Here is a 25,172-nt window from a genome sequence, read left to right as displayed (position 1 = left end):
TTGTTTTTTCTTTTTTTTTTTTAATTTTAATGGTTATTTATTTTCGAGAGAGAGAGAGACAGAGTGCGAACAGGGGAGGGGCACAGATAGAGGGAGACACAATAAACTGAAGCGGACTCCAGGCTCTGAGCTGTCAGCACAGAGCCTGATGTGGGGCTCAGACTCATGAACTGCAAGATCATGACCTGAGCCCAAGTCAGACACAACCAACTGAGCCACGCAGGTGCCTCTCTTTTCTTTTTTTTCTTATTCTTGGATACAAAAAGAGTATCCATTTTATATAAATTTTTATATTTTTTACATAATTTAAAAAATTTTACTGTATAACTTTTTTTGGAAATTTATTTTTTATTCTATTTTACCTTCTCCAATTCATTTTATTGTACTTTATTGTATACATTTTTCTTAATTTTAAACGTTTTCTTACTTTTTTCTTTTTCTATTCTTTTGTTCCCTTTTTTTCCCTATTCAATCAAGCTTCTTTCAACAACCAGACCAAAACATATCTAAGATCTATCCTCCTTTATTTGATCTTTTTGTGTTGTTTTTAACCTTTTTAATTTTATTTTTTTAATGTTATATATATTTTTTTCCAACGTTTATTTATTTTTGGGACAGAGAGAGACAGAGCATGAATGGGGGAGGGTCAGAGAGAGAGGGAGACACAGAATCGGAAACTGGCTCCAGGCTCTGAGCCATCAGCCCAGAGCCTGACGTGGGGCTCGAACTCCCGGACCGGGAGATCGTGACCTGGCTGAAGTTGGACGCTTAACCGACTGCGCCACCCAGGCGCCCCTATATTTTATTTTTTTAATTTACATCCAAATTAGTTAGAATATACTGAAGCAATGATTTCAGTAGATTCCTTAATGCCCCTTACCCATTTAGCCCATCCCCCCTCCCACAATCCCTCCAGCAATCCTTAGTTTGTTCTCCATATTTATGAGTCTCTTTTGTTTTGTCCCCCTCCCTGTTTTTATATTATTTTTGTTTCCTTTCCCTTATGTTCATCTGTTTCGTCTCTTAAAGTCCTCATATGAATGAAGTCATATGATTTTTGTCTTTCTCTGACTGACTAATTTCACTTAGCATAATACCCTCCAGTTCCAGCCACGTAGTTGCAAATGGCAAGATTTCAATTTTTTGATTGCCGAGTAATACTCCATTGTATATACACCACATCTTCTTTATGCATTCATCCATCAATGGACATTTGGGCTCTTTCCATACTTTGGCTATTGTTGATAGTACTGCTATAAACATGGGAGTGCATGTGTCCCTTCGAAACAGCACACCTTATCCCTTGGATAAATGCCTAGTAGTGAAATTGCTGGGTCATAGGGTAGTTCTATTTTTAGTTTTTTGAGGAACCTCCATACTGTTTTCCAGAGTGGCTGCACCAGCTTGCATTCCCACCAACAATGCAAAAGAGATCCTCTTTCTCTGCATCCTCGCCAACATCTGTTGTTGCCTGAGTTGTTAATGTTAGCCATTCTGACAGGTTTGTGAGGTGGCACCTCATTGTGGTTTTGATTTGTATTTCCCTGACGATGAATGATATTGAGCATTTTTTCATGTGTCAGTTGGCCATCTGGATGTCTTCTTTGGAGAAGTGTCTATTCAAGTCTTTTGCCCATTTCTTCACTGGATTATTTGTTTTTTGGGTGTTGAGTTGATAAGTTCTTTGTAGATTTTGGATACTAAGCCTTTATCTGATATGTCCTTTGCAAATATCTTCCCCCATTCTGTCAGTTGCCTTTTAGTTTTGCTGATTGTTTCTTTCACTGTGCAGAAGCCTTTTATTTTGATGAGGTCCCAGTAGTTCATTTTTGCTTTTGTTTCCCTTGCCTCCAGAGACTTGTTGAGTAAGAAATTGCTGCGGGCAAGATCAAAGAGGTTTTTGCCTGCTTTGTCCTCAAGGATTTTGATGGTTTCCTGTCTTACATTGAGGTCTTTCATCCACTTTGAGTTTATTTTTGTGTATGGTGTAAGAAAGTGGTTCAGGTTCATTCTTCTGCATGTCACTGTCCAGTTTTCCCAGCACCAGTTGCTGAAGAGACTGTCTTTAATCCATTGGATATTCTTTCCTGCTTTGTCAAAGATAGTTGGCCGTACATTTGTGGATCCATTTCTGGGTTCTCTGTTCTATTCCCTTGATCTGAGTGTCTGTTCTTCTGCCAGTACCATACTGTCTTGATGATTACAGCTTTGTAGTGTAGCTTGAAGTCTGGGATTGTGATGCCTCCTGCTTTGGTTTTCTTTTTCAAGATTGCTTTTACTATTAGGGGTCTTTTCTGGTTCCATACAAATTGTAGGATTATTTGTTCTAGCTCTGTTAAGAATGCTGGTGTTACTTTGATAGTATTGCATTGAATATGTAGATTGCTTTGGGTAGTATCAACATTTTAACAATATTTGTTCTTCTTATCCAAGAACATGAAATCTTTTTCCATTTCTTTGTGTCTTCTTCAATTTCTTTCATCAGCTTTCTATAGTTTTCAATGTATAGATTTTTCACCTCTTTGATTAGATTTATTCCTATGTATTTTATGGGTTTTGGTGCAACTGTAAATGGGATCAATTCCTTGATTTCTCTTTCTGTTGCTTCATTGTTGGTGTATAGGAATGCAACCGATTTCTGTGCATTGATTTTATATCCTACAACTTTGCTGAATTCATGAATCAGTTCTAGCAGTTTCTTGGTGGAATATTTTGGGTTTTTCATATAGAGTATCATGTCATCTGCAAAGAGTGAAAGTTTGACCTCCTCCTGGCCAATTTGGATGCCTTTTATTTCTTTGTGTTTTCTGATTGCAGAGGCTAAGACCTCCAATACTATGTTGAATAACAGTGGCAAGAGTGGACATCCCTGTCTTGTTCCTGACCTTAGGGGGAAACTCTCAGTGTTTCCATTGAGGATGATATTAGCGTTGGGTCACTCATACATGGCTTTTGTCATCTCGAAGTATGATCCTTCTATCCCTACTTTCTTGAGGGTTTTTATCAAGAAAGGATGCTGTATTTTGTCAAATGCTTTCTCTGCATCTATTGAAAGGATCATATGGTTCTTGTCCTTTCTTTTATTGATGTGATGAATCACGTTAATTGTTTTGCAGATATTGAACCAGCCCTGCATCCCAGGTATAAATCCCACTTGGTCGTGGTGAATAATTTTTTTAATATATTGTTGGAGCTGGTTGGTTACTATCTTACTGAGGATTTTTGCATCCATGTTCATCACAGAAATTGGTCCATAGTTCTCCTTTTTAGTGGGGTCTCTGTCTGGTTTTGGAATCAGGGTAATGCTGGCTTCATAGAAAGAGTTTGGAAGTTTTCCTTCCATTTCTATTTTCTGGAGCAGTTTCAAGAGAATAGGTGTTAACTCTTCCTTAAATGTTTGGTAGAATTCCCCCTGGAAAGCCATCTGGCCCTGGACTGTTGTTTTTTGGGAGATTTTTGATTACTAGTTCGATTTCCTTACTGGTTATGGGTCTGTTCTAATTTTCGATTTCTTCCTGTTTCAGTTTTGGTAGTGTGTCTGTTTCTAGGAATTTGTCCATTTCTTCCAGATTGCCCATTTTGTTGGCATATAATTGCTCATAATATTCTCTTATTATTGTTTTTATTTCTGTTGCATTGGTTGTGATTTCTCCTCTTTCATTCTTGATTTTACTTATTTGGGTCCTTTCCTTTTTCTTCTTAATCAAACTGGCTAGTGGCTTATCAATTTTGTTAATTCTTTCAAAGAACCAGCTTCTGGTTTCATTAATCTGTTCTGTTTTTTTAGTTCTGATAGCATTAATTTCTGCTTTAATCTTTATTATTTCCTGTCTTCTGCTGGTTTTGGGTTTTATTTGCTGTTCTTTTTCCAGCTCCTTAAGGCATAAGGTTAGGTTGTGTATCTGAGATCTTTCTTCCTTCTTTAGGAAGGCCTGGATTGCTATATACTTTCCTCTTATGACCGCCTTTGCTGCGTCCCAGAGGTTTTGGGTTGTGGTGCTATCATTTTCATTGATTTCCATATACTTTTTAATTTCTGCTTTAACTGCTTGGTTAGCCCATTCATTCTTTAGTAGGATGTTCTTCAGTCTCCCAAGTATTTGTTACCTTTCCAAATTTTTTCTTGTGGTTGATTTCGAGTTTCATAGCATTGTGGTCTGAAACTATGCACGGTATGATCTCGATCTTTTTGTACTTACTTAGGGCTGATTTGTGTCCCAGTATGTGGTCTATTCTAGAGAACATTCCATGTGCACTGGAGAAGAATGTATATCCTGCTTCTTTAGGATGAGATGTTCTGAATATATCTGTTAAGTCCATCTGGTCCAATGTGTCATTCAAAGCCATTGTTTCCTTGTTGATTTTTTATTTAGATGATCTGTCCTTTGCTGTGAGTGGGATGTTGAAGTCTCCTACTATTATGGTATTACTATCAATGAGTTTCTTGATGTTTGTATTAATTGATTTATATATTTGGGTGCCTCCACATTTGGCACATAAATGTTTACAATTGTTAGGTCTTCTTGGTCTATAGGCCTCTTGATTATGATATCTTCTGTATCTCTTGATACAGTCTTTATTTTAAAGTCTAGATTGTCTGATATAAGTATAGCTACTCCAGCTTTCTTTTGTTGACCATTAGCATGATAGATGGTTCTCCATCCCCTTATTTTCAATCTGTAGGTGTCTTTAGGTCTAAAGTGGGTCTCTTGTAAACAGCATATAGATGGGTCTTGTTTTCTTATCCATTCTGTTACCTTATGTCTTTTGATTGGAGCATTGAGTCCATTGATGTTTAGAGTGAGTACTGAAAGATATGACTTTATTGCCATTATGATGCTTGTAGAGTTGGGGTTTCTGGTGGTGTTCTCTGGTGCTTTCTAATGTTTTATTGCTTTTGATATATATGTGATATATATATATGATATATATATGTGATATGATATATGTGATATATATATGATATATACACACACATACACACACACACACACACACACACACACACACATATATACACACATACATACATATACATATTTTCATCTTTTGTCCCCTCAGAGAGTCCCCCTTAATATTTCTTGCAGGGCTGGTTTAGTGGTCACAAACTCCTTTAATTTTTGTTTGTTTGTCTGGGAAACTTTTTATCTCTCCTTCTATTTTGAATGACAGCCTTGCTGGATAAAGAATTCTTGGCTGCATATTTTTCTGATTCAGCACACTGAATATATCCTGCCACCCCTTTCTGGCCTGCCGGATTTCTGTGGATAGGTCTGCTACAAGCCTGATCTGTCTTCCCTTGTAGGTTAGGGACTTTTTTTTCCCTGGCTGCTTTCATGATTCTTTCCTTGCCTGAGTATTTTGTGAATTTGACTATGATATGCCTTGTTGATGGTCAGTTTTTGTTGAATCTAATGGGAGTACTCTGTGCTTCCTGGATTTTGATGTCTGTGTCTTTCCCCAGGTTAGGAAAGTTTTCCACTATGATTTGCTCACATAACCCTTCTACCCCTATTTCTCTCTCTTCCTCCTCTGGGACCCCTATGATTCTGATGTTGTTCCTTTTTTGAGTCACTGATTTTTTTAATTCTTAAATCATGCTCTTTTGCCTTAATCTCCCTCTTTTTCTCTGCTTCATTATTCTCTATAAGTTTGTCCTCTATATCGCTGATTCTCTGTTCTGTCTCGTCCATCCTTGCTGCCGCTGCATCCATCCATGATTGCAGCTCAGTTATAGCATTTTTAATTTCATTCTGGATATTTTTTACTTCTTTTATGTCTGCAGAAAGAGATTCCAATCTATTTTCAACTCCAGCTAGTATTCTTATTATCGTGATTCTAAATTCTGGTTCAGACATCTTGCTTGTGTCTGTGTTGGTTAAATCCCTGGCTGGCATTTCTTCGTGCTCTTTCTTTTGGGGTGAATTCCTTCATTTTGTCATTTTGAAGGGAGAAAAGGAATTAATGAGGTAGAAAAATTGCAATTAAAAAAATTAAAATTAAAAAAATATTAAAATTTAAAATTAAAAACACACCCACACACAAATCGAACAGATGATACTAGATCCTAGGTGTGTTTTGGTCTGGGTGTAGAAAGTGGTTTGACAGAATAGAGAAACAAACAAACAAAAACAAACAAACAAACAAAAAAGGCGGGGGGAGAGAAAAAAATGGAAATCATTTGAGAATTTGAAAAAATGAATATACTAAAGTAGACTAAAATACACAAAAGTAGAGAATATAGTAGAAAAAATTATAGAAAGATATTTTTAATAAAAATTAAAAACAAATATGAATTTTTTCATTTTCTGTATTTAAGAAAAAAGAAAAATGAAAAAGAGAAAAAATATTAAAAAAAGAAAAAAGGAAAAGACAAAAAAAGGAATCATTTGAAAATTTGAAAAAGTGAATACACTGTAGTAGACTAAAATAAAATAATGGGAGTAAGATAGAATATGAAAAAATTTACATAAAGGCAAAAACTGTAGTAATAAAAATTAAAAATATTTTTAAAAGAAATTGAAAGTGAAAATGAAGTTTTTCTCTTTCTGCATTCAAGAAAAAGAAAAGAAATGAAAAATAAAAAAAGAAAAAGAAAAAAGGAAATTGTTTGAAAATTTGAAAAGGTGAGTACACTGAAGTAGACTAAAATCAAATGATGGAAGTAAAGTAGAATTTGAAAAAATTTACACAAAAGTAAAAAATATAGTAATAAAAATTAAAGACAGATATTTTTAATAAAAATTGAAAATAAAAATGAGTCTTTTCTCTTTCTATATTCAAGAAAAAGAAAAGAATTATAAAAGAGAAAAAGGAGAAAGAGAGAAAAAAAACTGAATAGATGAACCTGCTAACTGATTGAAGTAGGACTGAAATTGCTTTGTTTTCCCCTAGAGGTCAGTCCATGTAGCTCTTTATAGTCCATAGCTTAAGCCGGTGGTGAGGTTTGTGTTCTTGAAGAGCAAAGTTGGCCCAGTTGGGCAGGGCTCAGTGTAACAGCTCCGCTCTCCCCTAGATGGCGCTGCTAGCCTACTGGGATGGATTGTTGTGGTGCTTGTCGGTGCACATGGCACATGCGCAGGAGTGGTGAAAAATGGCGCTGCCCAGCCACCCAGTCTGTTCTCCCGCATCAGCAGTCGTGCGCCAGTCCTCTGTCTTCAGCTCTCGTCCACTCCCCACTTTTTCACTCTCCGTGACCAGGCCCAGGCAGTACCTCTCTCCCAAGTTTTGTCTCAGATGCGGCTGTTTTCCCCGGCCCCTTACTTCTGAAGGACTGCGGCTTTGACCCACTCTGCCCCTCTGCGGGAGGGTCTCATTGAGTGGTGGCCTAATGAGCAATGGCTGAATGTTGGCTGCACCCACAAACACCGGCTGGATCCTGCTGTTGCCGGTGCCCTAAGACTGCAGCTAGGTGCCAGCCCGACCCCCCAAAAATTTGCAAGACAGTGTAGCCTCAGCATTTCAGGGACCGTGGAAAATTGCAATACACATCTGACACCAGCTTCACCCTCAACAACCTTGCCCCCGCACCTGTGAATGTGGCTGCCTTCTGGGGTCTGCTGGGAGCAGGTGACTTCAACAGTCTCTACCAAATATCCTTCCATCAATGGAACCGCTTTTCCCCACGTGGCCCGAGAACCTCCCGGACCCCACTCTGTTCCTGGGCATTCACCTTTTCCACCAGAGCACCGCCAGGTATCGAGCTGTGGAGTTGCAGCCTTTGCACTCCCCTAGTTTACAGTCTTAATGGAATTTAAACCCTCTCCTTTCTCCCTTTTTAGTTTAGTCCCTGCGACTGTTTCCAATTTTCTACTTTCTCTCCAGCTGCTTTTGGGGAGGGGTGCTTTTCCCGTATGCTCCCCTCCTCCCCAGTCTCCATCTTCTCTCCACCCACAAAAGCAGTTCCCTACGTTTCAGGGCTTCTTGCTCCCCAAATTCAGCTCTTCGTGTCACATACCTGCTGAATTCTGTGGTTCAGGTTGTGCAGATTGTTGTGTTAATCTTCCAATTGGTTTTCTAGGTGTGTAGGATGGTTTAGTGTTGGTCTGGCTGTATTTCACGGACGTGAGACACACAAAAAGCTTCCATGCTGTTCTGCCATCTTGGCTTCTCCCCCAGATTGTCTCTTTTATTTTCTTTTATTAATTCTTTTTCTCCCTCCAAAATGACAAAATGAAGGGATTCACCCCAAAAGAAAGAACAGGAAGAAATGACAGCCAGGGACTTAATCAACACAGATATAAGCAAGATGTCTGAACTATAATTTAGAATCATGATAATAAGAACACTAGCTTGGGTTGAAAAAAAAACATATAATCCCTTTCTGAGGAAATAAAAGAGGTAAAATCAAGTGAGGACTAAATTAAAAACGCTATAACTGAGATGCAATCTTGAATTGATGCCATTGATGAAGCAAAGCAACAAATCAGTGATACAGAAGCCAAAATTATGGAGAATAATGAAGCAGAAAAAGAGAGAGAAACTAAGGCAAAAGAGCACAATATAAGAATTAGAGAACTCAGTGGCTCACTGAAAAGGAATGACATCCAAATCATAGGAGTCCCAGAAGATGAAGAGAGAGAAAAAGGGATAAAAGGTTTACGTGAGCAAATCATAGCAGAAAACTTTCCTAACCTGGGGAAAGACACAGACATCAAAATCCAAGAAACAGAGAACTCCCATTAGATTCAACAAAAACCAACCATCAACAAGGCATATAATAGTCAAATTCACAAAATGCACAGACAAGGAAATAATTTTGAAAGCAGCAAGGGAAAAAAGTCCTTAACCTACAAGGGAAGACAGATCAGGTTAGCAGCATACCTACCCTCAGAAACTTTACAGTCCATAAAGGAATGACAGGATATATTCAACATGCTGAATCAGAAAGATATGCAGACAAGACTTCTTTATCCAGCAAGGCTGTCATTCAAATTAGAAGAAATAAAGAGTTTTCAGACAAACAAAAACTAAAGGAGTCATGACCACTAAACCAGCCCTGCAAGAATGTCTAAGGGGGACTCTCTGAGGGGAGAAAAGACGAAACAAAACAAAAAAGACCAAAATCAACAAAGACTAGAAAGGACCAAAGAACACCACCAGAAACTCCAACTTTACACAATTGCCAACACAATGGCAATAAGTTCATATCTTTCAGTACTCATTCTAAATATCAATAGACTAAGTGCTCCAATCAAGACATATGGTATCAGAATGGATGAGAAAATGACATCCATGTGTATGCTTTTATAAGAGACTATTTTAGACCTTAAGTCACCTTCAGACTGAAAGTGAGGGGATGGAGAACCATCTAACATGCTAATGGTCACGAAAAGAAAGCTGGAGTAGCCATATGTATATCAGACAATCTAGATTTTAAAATAAATATTGTAACAAGAGACAAAGAAGGGCATTCTATCATAATTAAGGGGTCTGTCCACCAAGAAGATCTAACAATTGTAAACATTTATGCCCCAATATGAAAGCACCCAAATATATAAATCAATTAACCACAAACATACAGAAACTCATTGATAATAATACCATCATAGTAGGGGACTTCAATACACCTCGTAGAGCAATGGACAGATCATGTAAGCAGAAAATCAACAAGGAAGCCATGGGTTTGAATGACACACTGGACCGGATGGACTTAACAGATATATTCAGAACATTTCATCCTAAAGCAGCAGAATATACATTCTTCTCAAGTGCACACTGAACATCCTCCAGAATAGATCACATACTGGGTCAAAAATCAGCCCTCAACAGTTCAAAAAGATCGAGATCATACCATGCATATTTTCAGACCACAATACTATGAAATTCAAAATCAACCACAAGAAAAAATTTGGGAAGACCACAAATACTTGGAGATTAAAGAACATCCTATTAAAGAATGAGTAGGTTAATCAAGAAATTAAAGAGGAAATTAAAAAGTATATGGAAGCCAATGAAAATAACACGACAGCCCAAAACCTCCGGGATGCAGCAAAGGCAGTCATAAAAAGGAAGTATATAGCGATACAAGCCTTCCTTAAGAAGGAAGAGAGGTCTCAGATACACAACCTAACCTTACACCTAAAGAAGCTGGAAAAAGAACAGCAAATAAAACCCAAAACCAGCAGAAGACAGGAAATAATAATGAATAGAGCAGAAATCAGTGCTATCGAAATAAAAAAAAAACAGAACAGATCAATGAAGCCAGGAACTGGTTCTTTGAAAGAATTAACAAAATTGATAAATCCCTAGACAGTTTGATCAAAACAAAAAAAAGGAAAGGACCCAAGTAAGTAAAATAAAAAATGAAAAAGGAGAGATAACAACCAACACTGCAGAAATACAAACAATAGTAAGAGAATATTATGAGCAATTATATGCCAATAAATGGGCAATCTGGAAGAAATGGACAAATTCCTAGAAACATATAAACTACCAAAACTGAAATAGGAAGAAATAGAGAATTCAAACAGACCAATAACTAGCAAAGAAATTGAATTAGTAATCAAAAACCTCCCAAAAAACAAGAGACCAGGACTGGATGGCTTTCCAGGGGAATTTTACCAAACATTTAAAGAGTTAACTCCTACTCTTGTGAAGTTATTCCAAAAAATATAAATGGAAGGAAAACTTCCAAACTCATTCTATGAGGCCTTGATCCCAAAACCAGACAACAACCCCACTAAAACGGAGAACTATAGACCAATTTCCCTGATGAACATGGATGCAAAAATTCTCAACAAGATACTAGCCAACTGGATCCAACAATGCATTAAAAGAATTATTCACCATGATCAACTGGGATTTATACCTGGGATGCAGGGCTGGTTCAATATCTGCAAAACAATCAATGTGATACATCACATTAATAAAAGAAAGGACAAGAACCACATGATCCTCTCAATAGATGCAGAGAAAGCATTTGACAAAATACAGCATCCTTTCTTGACAAAAACCCTCAAGAAAGTAGGGATAGAAGGATCATACCTCAAGATCATGAAAGCCATATATGAAGGACCCACCACTAATATCATCCTCAATGGGGAAAAACTGAGGGCTATCCCCTTAAGGTCAGGAACACGATAGGGATGTCCACTCTCACCACTGTTATTCAACATAGTATTGGAAGTCCTAGCCTCAGCAATCAAACAACACAAAGAAATTAAAGGCATCCAGATCAGCAAGGAGGAAGTCAAACTTTCACTCTTCGCAGATGACACGATACTCTATATGGAAAACCCAAAATATTTCACCAAAAAACTGCTAGAACTGATTAATGAATTCAGCAAAGTCACAGGATATAAAATCAATGTGAGAAATCGGTTGCATTTTTATACACCAATAATGAAACAGCAGAAAGGGGAATCAAGGAATCTATCCCATTTACAATTGCACCAAAAACCATAAAATACCTAGGAATAAACCTAACCAAAGAGGTGAAAATCCTATACACTGAAAACTATAGGAACTTATGAAAGAAACTGAAGAAGACACACACAAAAAAAGGAAAAATATTCCATGCTCATGGACTGGAAGAACAAATATTGTTAAAATGTTGATACTACCCAAAGCAATCTACATAGTCAATACAATCCCTATCAAAATAATAGAACACACAATCCTAAAATTTATATGGAACCACAAAAGACCCTGAATAGCCAATGCAATCCTGAAAAAGAAAACGAAAGCTGGAGGCATCAGAATTCCAAACTTCAAGATGTACTACAAAGCTGTAATCATCAAGACAGTATGGTACTGGATCAATGGAACAAAATAGAAAACCCAGAAGTGGACCTACAAACATCTGGCCAACTAATCTTTGACAAAGCAGGAAAGAATACCCAATGGAATAAAGACGGTTTCTTCAGCAAATGCTGTTGGGAAAACTGGACAGCAATATGCAGAAGAATGAACCTGGACCACTTTCTTACACCATACACAATAAATAAACTCAAAATGGATGAAAGACGTAAACCTAAGACTGAAAGCCATCAAAATCCTAGAGGAGAAAGCAGGCAAAAACCTCTTTGACTATGGCTATAGCAACTTCTTACTCAACACATCTCCAGATGTTTCCAGAGGCAAGGGAAACAAAAGCAAAAATGAGCTATTGGGACCTCAAATAAAAAGCTTCTGCATGACAAAGGAAACAATCAGCAAAACTAAAAGGCAACCAAAGGAATGGGAGAAGTTTGCAAATGATATACCAGATAAAGGGCTAGTATCCCAAATCTATAAAGAACTTACCAAACTCAACACCCAAAAAACAAATAATCCAGTGAAGAAATGGGCAAAAGACATGAATAGACACTTCTCCAAAGAAGACATCCAGATGGCTAACAGACACATGAGAAAATGCTTAACATTACTCATCATCAGAGAAATACAAATCAAAACCACAATGAGATACCACCTCACACCTGTCAGAATGGCTAACATTAACAACTCAGGCAACAACAGATGTTGGCGTGGATGTGGAGAAAGAGGAACCCTTTTGCGTTGCTGGTGGGAATGCAAATTAGTGCAGCCACTCTGGAAAACAGTATGGAGGTTCTTCAAAAAATTAAAAATAGAACTACCTTACAACCCAGCAATTGCACTACTATGTATTTATACAAAGAATACAGGTGTGTTGTTTTAAATGGGCACATACACCCCAATGTTTATAGCACTGCTATCGACAATGGCCAACGTATGAGAAGATCCCAAATGTCCATTGACAAATGAATGGATAAAGAAGATGTGGTTTAGGGGCACCTGGGTGGCTCAGTCAGTTGAGCGTCTGACTTCGGCTCGGGTCATGATCTCACAGCTCGTGAGTTCAAGTACTGCGTTGGGCTCTGTGCTGATGGCTCAGAGCCTGAAGCCTGCTTCGGATTCTGTGTCTCCCTCTCTCTCTGCCCCTCTGCAGCTCACACTCTGTCTCTCTCTCTTTCAAAAATAATAAAATATTTCAATATAATAGTAATACACACACACACACACACACACACACACACAATGGAGTAATACTCGGCAATCAAAAAGAATGAAATCTTTCCATTTGCAACTCCGTGGATGGAACTAGAGTATATTATCCTAAGCAAAATTAGTCAGTCAGAGAAAGACAAATATATGACTTCACTCACATGTGGAATTTAAGATACAAAGCAGATGAGCATAAGGGAAGGGAAGCAAAAATAATATAAAAACTGGGAGGGGGACAAAACATAAACTCTTAAATATAGAGAACAAACTGAGGGTTGCTGGAGGGATTGTGGGTGGAGGAATGGGCTAAATGGGCAAGGGGCATTAAGGAGGACACTTGGTGAGATGAGCACTGGGTGTTCTATGTAGGGGAAAATCACTGGATTCTACTCCTGAAATCATTATTGCACTATATGCTAACTAACTTGGATGTAAATTAAAAAAAAAAACTCTTAAAAAAATATTTTGTTGTTATTTAGAATTCAGTGCTGTTTTCTGAAGTTGAGATAGTTGATCAAGATTTTCTAATTATACATAACTAAATACATATCTAATACTTTATACATTATAATGTATAATGTAATCTAATACTTTATACATTATAATGTATTTAATTATAAAAATTAAATAAATTAATATGAATTTATATTTATAAATATAAATATAAAAGTGAATAAATCTAATTAAATATATATTGAAATGCTTTAATAAACATGTATGTAGAATTTATATGAATTGCCATCTTAGGTGTTTTTCTCAGCATCTTTTACCTTCAGAGGTGAAATTTCTTAGGAACTTCTATGTATTAATAAAAAATATCCAAAACTTAGAAATAAGGCAGAAAGATGACTGCATGTTCTTTCAGTGTCATATTAGGGCACTATCTAACAGCCCACTCCAGGATCCCTTAACTATTTAAAGGAAAGTACTTTTTAAACAAATTATGTAAAATATACATAAACATTTATCATTTTAGTAACTATTTTAAGTGTACAGTTTAGTGGCATTAAGTACATTCCTATGGTTGTGCTTCCATCTCTAAGAATTTGACAACTCTAAATACTTTATATAAGTGGAATCATATAGCATTTGGTTTTTTTGTGACTGATTACTTCACTTAGCATGATATAGTCGAGGTTCATCCATGTTGTAGCGTGTGTCAGAATTTTTCTTCTTTTTAAGGCTAAATAATATTCCATTGTACACACAGCAAAGGAAACAACAAAACTAAAAGGCAATCTACTGAATGGAAGAAGATATTTGCAAATGACATATCTAATAAAGGGTTAGTATCAAAATATATTTTTAAAAAAACTTAGGCAACTCAACACAAATAAAAAACAAATAATCCAACTAAAAAAATGGGTAGAAGACATAAACAGACATTTCTCCAAAGAAGAAAGACAGATTGCCCTCAGACCCATGAAAAGATGCTCAAGATCACTCATCATAGGGAAATGAAAATCAAAAGCACCATGAGATATCACCTCACATCAGTCAGAATGGCCAAAATAAAAAACACAAGAAACAACAAGTTTTGGTTACTGTGGAGAAAAAGAAACACTTGTACACTATTGGCAGGAATGCAGATTGGTACAGCCACTGTGGAAGACAATATGGAGGTTCCTCAAAAAATTAAAAATAGAAATACCCTATGATCCAGCAATCTCACTACTGGGTATTTGCCCAGAGAATACAAAAACAGTAATCCAAAGGAATATATGCATCCCCATGTTTACTAATGGGATGTATACATCTCATATCTTCCTTATGCATTCATCAGTTGATGGACGTTTATGTTGTTTCCATAATTTGGCTATTGTAAATAATGATGCAGTAAACATAGGAATATATATATATATATATATATATATATATATATATAATGTATATATGACTATTATATGTGAATATTGCTCAGCCATAAAAAGAATGAAATCTTGCCATTTGCAGTGACAATGGATGTCCCACTTGTTTAATTTTGATTTTGTTTTTGTGCTATATCATATCACAAAAAAGTCAATGCCAAGACCCACATCAAGAAAATTGTTTCCTATGTTTTCTTCTAGGAGTTTTATAATTTCAGATCTTACATTTAATATTTTAATCAATTCTGAGTTAATTTTTGTGAGTAGTGTAAGATCGGGGTCTAGTGTCATTCTTTTACTAATGAATATTCAATTTTCCCCAGCACCATTTATTGAAGAGACTGTCTTTTCTCCACTAAGTGTTCTCAGCTCCTTTGTCAAGAACTACTTGATTGCATATGCTTGGGTTTATTTCTGGACTTTCAATTCTGTTCCAGTGATCTGTCTGTTTTTTATGCCACTGCCATACTGTTTTGATTACTATAGCTTTATAACATATTTTGAAATCAGGAAGTGTGATGCCTCCTGCTTTATTCTTCTTTCTCAGGATTAACTTGGCTATTCAGAATCTTTTTTGGTTCCATATAAATTTTAGCATTCTTCTTTCTACCTCTACAGAAAAATGTCATTGAACTCTCGATAAGGATTACACTGAATCTATAGATGGCTTTTGGTAATATAGACATTTTAACCATATTAATTCTTCTAATCCATGAACACAGAAATACCTTTTCATTTATTTGTGTCTTCTTCAGTTTCTCTCATCAATGTTTTGTAATTTCAGAGTACTAATCCTTCACCTCCTTGGTTAATTTTATTCCTAAGCATTTCATTGTTTTGATACTATTGTAAATGAGATCATTTTATTTATTTCTTTTAAGGCAATTTATTATTGGTATATAGAAATACTACTGATTTTGTATTTTAATTTTGTATCCTGCAACTTTAATAACTTGATTAGATCTAATAAGGTTTGTTTGTTTGTTTGTTTGTTTTGGTGGTATTTTAGGATTTTCTATATACAACATCATATCATCAGCTAACAGACACAATTTTACATTTTCCTTTCCAATTCTGATGCCTTTTTTTTTCTTGCCTGATTTCTCTGGTTAGGACTTCCAGTACTATGTTGAATAAGAGTGGTGAGGATAGAAACCCTTGTCTTGTTCCTGATATTAGAGGAAAAGCTGAGTATGATGTTAGCTGTGCTGTGGTCTTGTCATATATTGCCTTTGTTATGTATCTTCTATATGTAATTTGTAGAAGAGTTTTATCATAAATGAGTGTTTTATCATAAATGTTTTTTCTGCGTCTACTGAGATAATCATATGATTTTTGTCTTTCATTCTATTAATGTGATGTAACTCATTTATTGATTTGCATATGTTGAACTATCCTTGTTTTCCAGGGTTAAATCCCACTTGATCATTATGTATGATCTTTTTAATATGCTATTGAATTTGCTAGTATGTTATTGAGAATTGTTTGCATCTATATTCATCAGGGATATTGGGCTATAATTTTTTCTTCTGGTAGTGTCCTTTTTTGGCTTTGTAAAATGAGTTTGGGACCATTCCCTTCTCTTTGATTTTTTGGAAGACTTTAAGAAGGACAGGTATTACATCTTCTTAAAGTTTATCAGTAAAGCCTTTATTTTTAATAACAGTCACCTTTCAGGTTTGACCAGTAAACCCTGGGATGGTGGATGACAGAGTACTCCAGACTCCTGAATCAGAGAAAGGAGAGGGCAAGGGGGCCAAGCACTCTAGTGGCAATGGCCCCAAGCAAAGCTCTTCTCCAAGCAAAGTTTTTATTGAGAATCTTATTAGTACATTTCAAGAGGTACAGGGGAAAGGAATATGTAGTTTCAAAAGCAGGAACAAAGCATACTAAAAAATTATCAGGGGAACAGTACAATCAGGGCAGTGACATGCAGACAGGCAAAGGGAACATGACGGGGCAGTATATATGTCATAGGAAGGGGGTTGTTTTAATACTTCAGATTAAGCATTTACAGAGTGGAGAAACATGTTGATCCACAGGCAAGGTCAGGCTGCCTTCAGCCTCGAAGTTTCAAAGGAGACCCAGTTTTGCTGGTCTCTTTGCTGCTTCTCAACCAGCCATTTCCCAGACTGCAAACACTCCTTACTTACATCTTAGCCAGGCAAGCTCTATGAACTTCCAAGGTCATCCTAATGGGTGTGAGGTTATATCTCACCATGGTTTTGATTTGCATTTCCCTAATGATTAATGATGTCGAGTATCTTTTCACATGCCTATTGGCTATTTGTATAATTTTCTCTGGATAAATGCTATTCAAGTCCTTTGCCTGTTTTTTAACTGTTTTTGTTGTTGTTGAGTTTTAGACATTCACTATATATTCTGTATATTAATCCCTTGTATGTGATATGCAAGTACTTTCTTCCATTCTATGTGTTGCCATTTTACTCTATTGATAGTGTCTTTTGATGCAAAAAGTCTTAAATTTCAAAGACTTCCAATTTGTCTATTTTTCCTTTAGTTGCCTGTGCCTTTGGAGTCATACCCAAGAAATCAATGCCAAATCCAATGTCATGAAGGTTTCTGTCTGTTTTCTTCTAAGAATTTTATAGTTTCAGCTTTTATGTTTAAAGAATGCACTATTGATATGCATAACAACTTGAATGATGCTGAGTTAAAAAGCTGATTTCAAGTGTTGTGTATTGTATGATTCCATTTATAGAATATTGTTTTAATGTTTATTTATTTATTTTGGGAGAGAGAGATCACAATCAAGGAAAAGGGGCAGAGAGAGAGAGATAATCCCAATCAGGCTCCATGCTGTCAGCAAAGAGCCCAATGTGGGGCTCAATCCCACAAACCATGAGATGGTGACCTGAGCTGAAATCAAGAATTGGATGCTTAACCAACTGAGCCACCCATGTGCCCCGTTTGATAGCAGCACTTTCAACAGTAGCCAAATTATGGAAAGAGCCTAAATGCCCATCAACTGATGAGTGGATAAAGAAATTGTGGTTTATATATACAATGGAATACTACTTGGCAATGAGAAGGAATGAAATATGGCCTTTTGTAGCAATGTGGATGGAACTGGAGAGTGTTATGCTAAGTGAAATAAGTCATATAGAGAAAGACAGATACCATATGTTTTCACTCTTCTGTGGATCCTGAGAAACTTAACAGAAGACCATGGGAGAGGGGAAGGGGAAAAAAAAAGTAAGAGAGGGAGGGAGTCAAACCATAAGAGACTGTTAAAAACTGAGAATAAACTGAGGGTTGATGGGGGGTGGGAGGGAGGGGAAAGTGGGTGATGGGCATTGAGGAGGACACCTGTTGGGATGAACACTGGGTGTTGTATGGAAAACAGTTTGACAATAAATTTCATATTAAAAAATAAATAAATAAAGACAATGTTGTTCCGGAATCAAAAAAAAAAAAAGGAGAAGAAGAAGATTTTAGAGGTGACAAAACTGTGATCATTGAAAACAGATAAGTGATTGCCAAAAGTCAGAGTTAGCAGGCAGTTATGACTCTTAAGAGTTAACACGATGGGGTTTCTTCTTTGTAATGGAACAGTTCTAGCATCTATATTTTATAACAGTTCTATATTGTGGTGACTGTTACATAAATCTAGACATGTGATAAAATTTCACAGAACTATATAAAAAAAAGAACACCTGTAAAACAGAATGGAGAAATCTTAATAAGATTCATACCTGAGTGAATAGTGCTGCCTCCTCAATTTCCTGGGTTTTGACAATGCACTAAGATTATATAAAGCTATTGTCATTGGGGAAAGCTAACTCCTTGTGAGTCAAACTATTTCAAAATAAAATAGTTATATTTATATTTTAAAATTTCTTTAACATTTGCCCATTGTACTAAAAGTAAAATCCAAACTATTTTCCAAACCTACGATGCTTAGCATGATGTGGCCTCTGCCTATCTTTTATCTACCTTTTCCTGCACTATTTTCTCTCTTACTACTTTCTAGCCATTATCTCTCTTTCAATTCCTCAACCATAATAATTCCTCTCCCACCTCAGAGCCTCTGTGACTCCTGTTCATTCCGTCTGGAGCACTCCACTCACAGCTACATTGCGAAAGAACTATATTCTCTTCTAGCTTGTGAGATTTTTTTTCTACTTTATTCATTCAACAAACACTTACAAACACAGGTTTAGGAGGCAGAAACCTCAAGGCATCATCAGTGCAGTTTTAGACACATTGGTTTGAAGTGTTTGCAAGACAAGCAAAATCATTGTTAAAAATCTAGTCAGGTACATTGATACTGAACTAGATACAAAATTTGGGATCTGGGCCATAGAATTTGAGCATTTTTATGGAAACTGAATGATACTTGAAGCCATGCGATTGAATAAGATTCCCCAGGAAGAGAATGTACTATGAGAAGGGTACTGGGAGGAAGAGAATCTGGGACCAAGATCAGGGGATCTCCAACAGCAAGGAGCGAATGGTAACATGGAAGCCGAGTAAGAGAGTGTTTCCAAGGGGAGACTAGTCAATAGTCCAATGTGTCAAATGCTGCTGAAAACTCAGATGAGATAAACAAAAAGTATGTTAAGTTTCAAAACGTGTAAAACCATATACTGATGTTATAACTAGAAAAATACTTTTAAAAACAATAATGCAAAGTTTGACATCACCATAGTGAAGTTTGTTCTGTCATAGATTCCTAATAGTAAAGTGAACTGGCACGGTCCTTTTAGAAATCGTTTCAAGAATATGCATCAAGAATGTTTAAAGGATTCATAGCTTGTGATCCAGTAATCCCATTTCCCAGAATCTCATCAAAAGAAATAGTCCTAACTGAAAAAACTGTACATCTGGTGATATCCAAGACAATAATATTTATAATAGTGAAAGAATAAAGTTACCTAAATGTCCAATAGGGGAGTGTTAAATCAATGCTGATAATCACTTAATTGAATATCATGCTATCATTAAAAATGATGTTTATATAGACTTCCAGTTAAATAACATGGATACATAACAGTAGCCTTCATTTGGTAAATTCTAAGAAATATAATAAATGTGTTTTTATATATTTATAATTTCTATATGTTAATTTTTGCCATATTTATAAAACTATCTTTAATGACCATGAATTATATCCTCTTAATGAAAAAACCTGTTTTTAAGCTTGTTTGCAGGATTGTCTTAATTTTTCTTAGCCTATCCTTTTTTCTATTATTTTTTGTATAGGTCACTTATTATATTTTATTCCTATCTTATTCTTTGCTACATTTATTCCCTTCCTTTCCTTTGCAGTTATATTAAAGACAGTTGTATTGTATTTAAAATTCTGAATAGTGAATATAATTTTCTGGAGTGAAACTTAAAATATCCATTATTATTTACCACGCAAACCTATATTTCTCTATCAAAATCAGTGAATGTGTATGCTTCGGAGGCCCTTACCTGACCACGTTCACTCTCAAAATTAGGTTAAATCCTATTAGATAATCCCATATGAATACACCCTGATGCTCATCATAGCAATCTCAAAGGCTCCTTTGTTGGTGGCTGACATTTCTAGGAAATTAACTGGAGCATTACTGGAGGATTAGGGCAGAAGGAAGCCATGGAATTTTGGACTGGCTGTCATTATCTGATATTTTATTCTAGGCATTCCCCATAATGAAACCATTGCCTCTATTCCAAAAATACCTATTAGGAAAAATTCCAGGAAGTTCAACTTCTCTTTCAATCTCATTAGAAAAAGAAGCAGCAAGTCAGATCTATTGTTATACTAAGAGACGTTTTGTTAAAGCCTCCAGACGTCATTTGAAACCTACCTTGAAAGAGGGTGTTGTTTTGAAGTCAGATTCGTATAGAAATAATTCTAACAGATTAGTTTAGAAACTCCATTATGCATGTCATTAAAGTTAAGACATAATGTATTTAAAGGTTCCCATAATCTCAATTCATTCAAGAATCTGATTATGTATATTATTTTCAACATGGTGGAAAGGGTATTATAACTTCTTTTTAATTCATAAAGTTCAATGGGAGAAGAAGCATTATGATAGAAAAAACCTGATCTTGAAAATGTGGTAAATCTATAAATATAAATAGTGTCTTAGCTAAAATAACAAATTCAGTACATCATGATATAATTTCAGAATAATTTTGTCTATGAAAAGTAAAAAGAGGAATTTTTTTGTTGTTTTACAGAATTCCATAATACTTAGCAAACAGTTGGCCACTTTGGGACAGAAGCCTACCATATTTACAAGTCTGCAGAAAAAGGTTTATTTTCCAGAGAGTAAAATGAAGAATGGGTATTTAATTTTAAAACTTTGAAATTAAAGCATTAATTTTAATTTAATTTGTTTTAAAACTTCATACATAAATTTTGTTTTAAATTTTGTAAAGTAACTACCAGAAATTTAAAGTAAACGAAATTCTAAATACCTAGTGAAATTTCATGGAATAATCTTATGTGTAATTGCCAAGTAGCTTCTTTCATGATACACACAAAAAATTGCGATAATCAGAACTGGTTACCAACTTAGAAAATGCCAGTCACACTTCTTGATTATAGTTTTATAATTTCATATTAATAGCTAAACTTTAGTCCAAGTTTAGCCTTGGATGTTGGCAAATCCTGTCAGTATCTCAAAACGTTTCCTGGCAATTCAGAAAAGCGAACCACAGTGGTTTAACTGATGCCAAAATCATTACCACCATCAGTACACATACACACAACAAATTCTACCTGAGGGATAAAATCTGTTACAGTTAAAGTTATTTAGTAGGTGACCATGGGGTTTAGACAGCCTTTCTTAGTCTATTACCACTAGGCACAGGGCAAGGTGCTTATAACTAAAACATACAATTCCTGCCCTCAATGACCTTACGTTGGTTGGGGAGACAAGGAAGCAAATAGACATTATGATAGAGGTGAACCTAGGAGAAATGGAACAGAGGGTGCACAAAGGAAGGTTTGAATAAAAGGGAATCAAGGAGGACTTTCCTAAAGAGGTGAAATCTGCATTATTGAAAAGAAATAAAAGTTAGTCAATTGGGGGAACATTCCAGAGAGGCAACACATACAAGGGCCTTTGAGCAGAGACCCGAGAAAGCAGAAAGCAATGCATTTCAGACGATGCAAAGAAGTTGAGTTCGTGAGTAAAGGGTGACATTCAGAGAAGATATTTTTTAAACATCATAATAATCTGGGGCTAAAATTCCTGCTCATTTTGTAAAACTTTGAAAGTTAGGAGAAACCGTCATTATAAAACCTACCAAAGCCTTGTCTGATATAGCCGGCAGGTAGGAAGTTATAGGTACCGTTTGTTTCTTTCCTACTGTGAACAGCTCTATGGAGCTTCATCTATCACATGATTCACCCTTTTAAAGTGTGCAGTTCAATGGTTTTTAGTATATCTACGGAGTTGTGCAACTATCACCACTGCTTAATTCTAGGACACCTTTATCAACTCAAAAAGAAACCCTATTCCCTCCTCCTCCCAGTCCTTGGTACTATTAACCTATTTTCTGTCTCTATGATTTGCCTATTTTGGCTATTTCATGTCAAGAATCCTGCAATATATAGTCTTTTGCGACTGGCTTCTTTCAGTTAGCATAACGTTCTCAGGGTTCATCCATGTTGTCGCATGTATCAGTATTCCATTCCTAAAAAGGAACAAAATTTGCCAAATATTACTCCATTCTATGGATGTATCAACTTTTTAAAACATTCGTTCTTCAGTTGATGGAGATTTGAGGGTTTTTTTTCCACTTTAGAGCTATTATGAATAATGCTGCTGTGAACATTTACTTATAAGTCTTTGTGTAGACCTAATGTTTTTATTTCTCCTGAGTGTGTGCCTAGGATCGAAATTGTGAGTCATATGGTATCTAATTTCAGAGAAATTACTTTGTATAATTTCAGTTTTCTTATATGTATTGAGGATTGTTTTATGGCCTAACGTACAGTCTGTCCTGGGGAATTTTCTATGTCCATTTGTGAAGAATGTATGGTCCACTATTGTTGGGTGGGCTGTTCTGTAGATGTCTGTTAGGTCTGTTGATATATAGGGTTGTTTAGGTGTTCAATTTCTTTGTTGGTAGTCTGCTAGTTGTTGTATCCATTATTTAAGGTGGTATATCAAAGTCTCCGATTATTTCCCCCTTCATTCTGTCAGTTTTTACTTCATGTGTTTTGGGTCTCTGTTGTCAGATGACAACATATATGTTTATAATTATTATACTTTCCTGATAGAAGACAGACTCTTGACATTATAAAATGTTCCTCTTTACTTTTGTAGCTTGCTCAAAGTTACTCAAAGTTGCTTTTGTTTGCTCAAAGTTATTTTCTCTAATATTAGTATAGCCGGTCCAGCTTTCTATGCCTGCCTTTGCATAATATATTTTTTCTACCATTTACTTTGAACAACTTTGTATTTTGGAAACTTAAATGCATCTCCTATGGACAACATATAGTTGGAACTTATTTTGTTATCAGTCTGATAATCCCTGCCATTTCATCGGACTGTTTAGTCTGCTCACATTTAATGTTATTACTGATAGAGTTGGATTTATGTCTGCCATTTTATTTTTACTTCCTATAGTTCTCATGTCTTTTTTGTTCCTCTGTTTTGCCTTTATTGTTTTCTTTTGCATTAAGTGAATATTTTCTACTGTAATAATTTAATTACATTAATTTTTTTGCTGCATTTTTGAAATATTTTCTTAGTTTATTCTCTGGGGTTGGCCATACACATATAGCACACTGGAAATATGAGAACACTTACATTGCACAACAAATTTGAAGGATAGTTTTACATTATCACACAATGTTAAAGATGCACATGCCAATAGTTTGCCATTCCAATAACAGTGTATATTCTACAGAAATTCATACATAAGTACCAGGAAATGTGTGCATTTGTAGCAGAATTGTTATAAATAAATTTTACAAATACAACATCAAATGAAAAAAGCAAGTCACAGAATCAAAACACAATGATTCCATCTAGATAAGGTGCAAAGCTTGAAAAATCAAAGAATATATTGCTTAATAATACATATATGTGGTAAACTGGTTTTATAAAAGATGAGAATTGACTTTTGTGTATTAACCTTATATCCTGCAACTTGCTATCATTGCTTATTAGTTCTAGGATTTTTTTGTTTGTTCTTCGGAATTTACTTACTTAGACAATCATGTTCTCTACAAATAGAGAACATTTTATTACTGCCTTCTCCGTCCTGTACGCCTTTTATTTCATTGTCTTATCTTACTATGGTAGCTAGTACTTCCAGTGTGATATTGACTAGGAGTGGTAAGAGGAGACATTGTTGCCTTGTTCTTAGGAGGAACGGATCTAGTTTCTCACCATTAAGTGTTTTGCATGGTTTTTTGTAGATGCTCCTTTATCAAGATGAGGAAGTCCCCCTCCATTGCTTGCTTAGCTGAGAGTGTTTGTCATGAATGGGTGTGAGATTTTTGTCAAATGCTTTTTTTTGCATCTACTGATGTGATTATACACTTTTTCTTTTTTAACCTGTTGATGTGATGGATTATATTAATTGATTTTTAATACTGAACCAGCCTTGCATAACTGGAATAAATCCCATCTGGTCATGGATCTGAAACTTTTCCAGTAATGTCAAAAGATCTATAACTTTTCCTGTAGTATCTTTATCTAGTTTAAGTATTAGGGTATCTGGTTTTCTCTGTTGTTCTTCTATTTTTCTGTTTTCAATTTACTGATTTCCATTGCAGTCTTTTTCTTCTGTTTGATTTAGGTTTATATTGCTTTTTTCCCTCTAGTTTTCTAAGGTGGAAGCTTAGAGTATTGATTTTAGGTCTTTCTTCTTTTCTAAATATGCATTTAATGCCATACATTTCCCTCTAGGCCTTGCTTTCACTGAAGCCCCCAAAGTTTGGTAAGTTGTATTTTTTGCATTTGTTCAAAACACTTTTTCACTTGCATTTCATTCAAAATATTTTTAAATTTCAGTTCAGATTTCTTCCTTAACCGATGTGTTATTTAGAAGTGTTTAATCTCCAAATCTTTGGGGATTTTTTTCCAGTTATCTTTCTGTTATTGAATTCTAGCTTAATTATGTAGTATTTTAAGTACATACTTTGTATAATTTCTATTTTTTAAAATTTCTCAGGTGTGTTTTGTGACCCAAGATATGGGGTGTCATGGTGAATGATCCCTGAGAACTGGAGAAGAATGTATATTCTGCTGTTGCTGGATGAGATATTCTTTATTTGTCAATTAGATACACTTGATAAATGGTGCTGTTCAGTTCAGTTATGTCCTTACTAATTTTCTGCCTGCTGGATCTGTCAAT

The 25,172-nt window shown here is 35.6% G+C and overlaps 1 protein-coding gene across 2 annotated transcripts in view; it reads left to right on the top strand.

Moving 5' to 3' along the window:
• The window catches only part of CATSPERE (catsper channel auxiliary subunit epsilon), a 198,455-nt gene that overhangs the window by 86,761 nt on the left and 86,522 nt on the right, over window positions 1–25,172 (top strand). For both annotated transcript variants that reach the window (XM_043567779.1, XM_043567780.1), the window contains exon 8: window positions 21,033–21,139. In XM_043567779.1, coding sequence (XP_043423714.1) covers window positions 21,033–21,139 — 107 coding nt within the window. The remainder of the gene's footprint in view (window positions 1–21,032; window positions 21,140–25,172) is intronic.

Source organism: Prionailurus bengalensis, chromosome E4, assembly GCF_016509475.1.
Source record: "Prionailurus bengalensis isolate Pbe53 chromosome E4, Fcat_Pben_1.1_paternal_pri, whole genome shotgun sequence".
Classification (NCBI taxonomy): domain Eukaryota; kingdom Metazoa; phylum Chordata; class Mammalia; order Carnivora; family Felidae; genus Prionailurus; species Prionailurus bengalensis.
The sequence above is the reverse complement of the archived record's forward strand: the minus strand, read 5'-3'. Positions and strand labels throughout refer to the sequence as shown.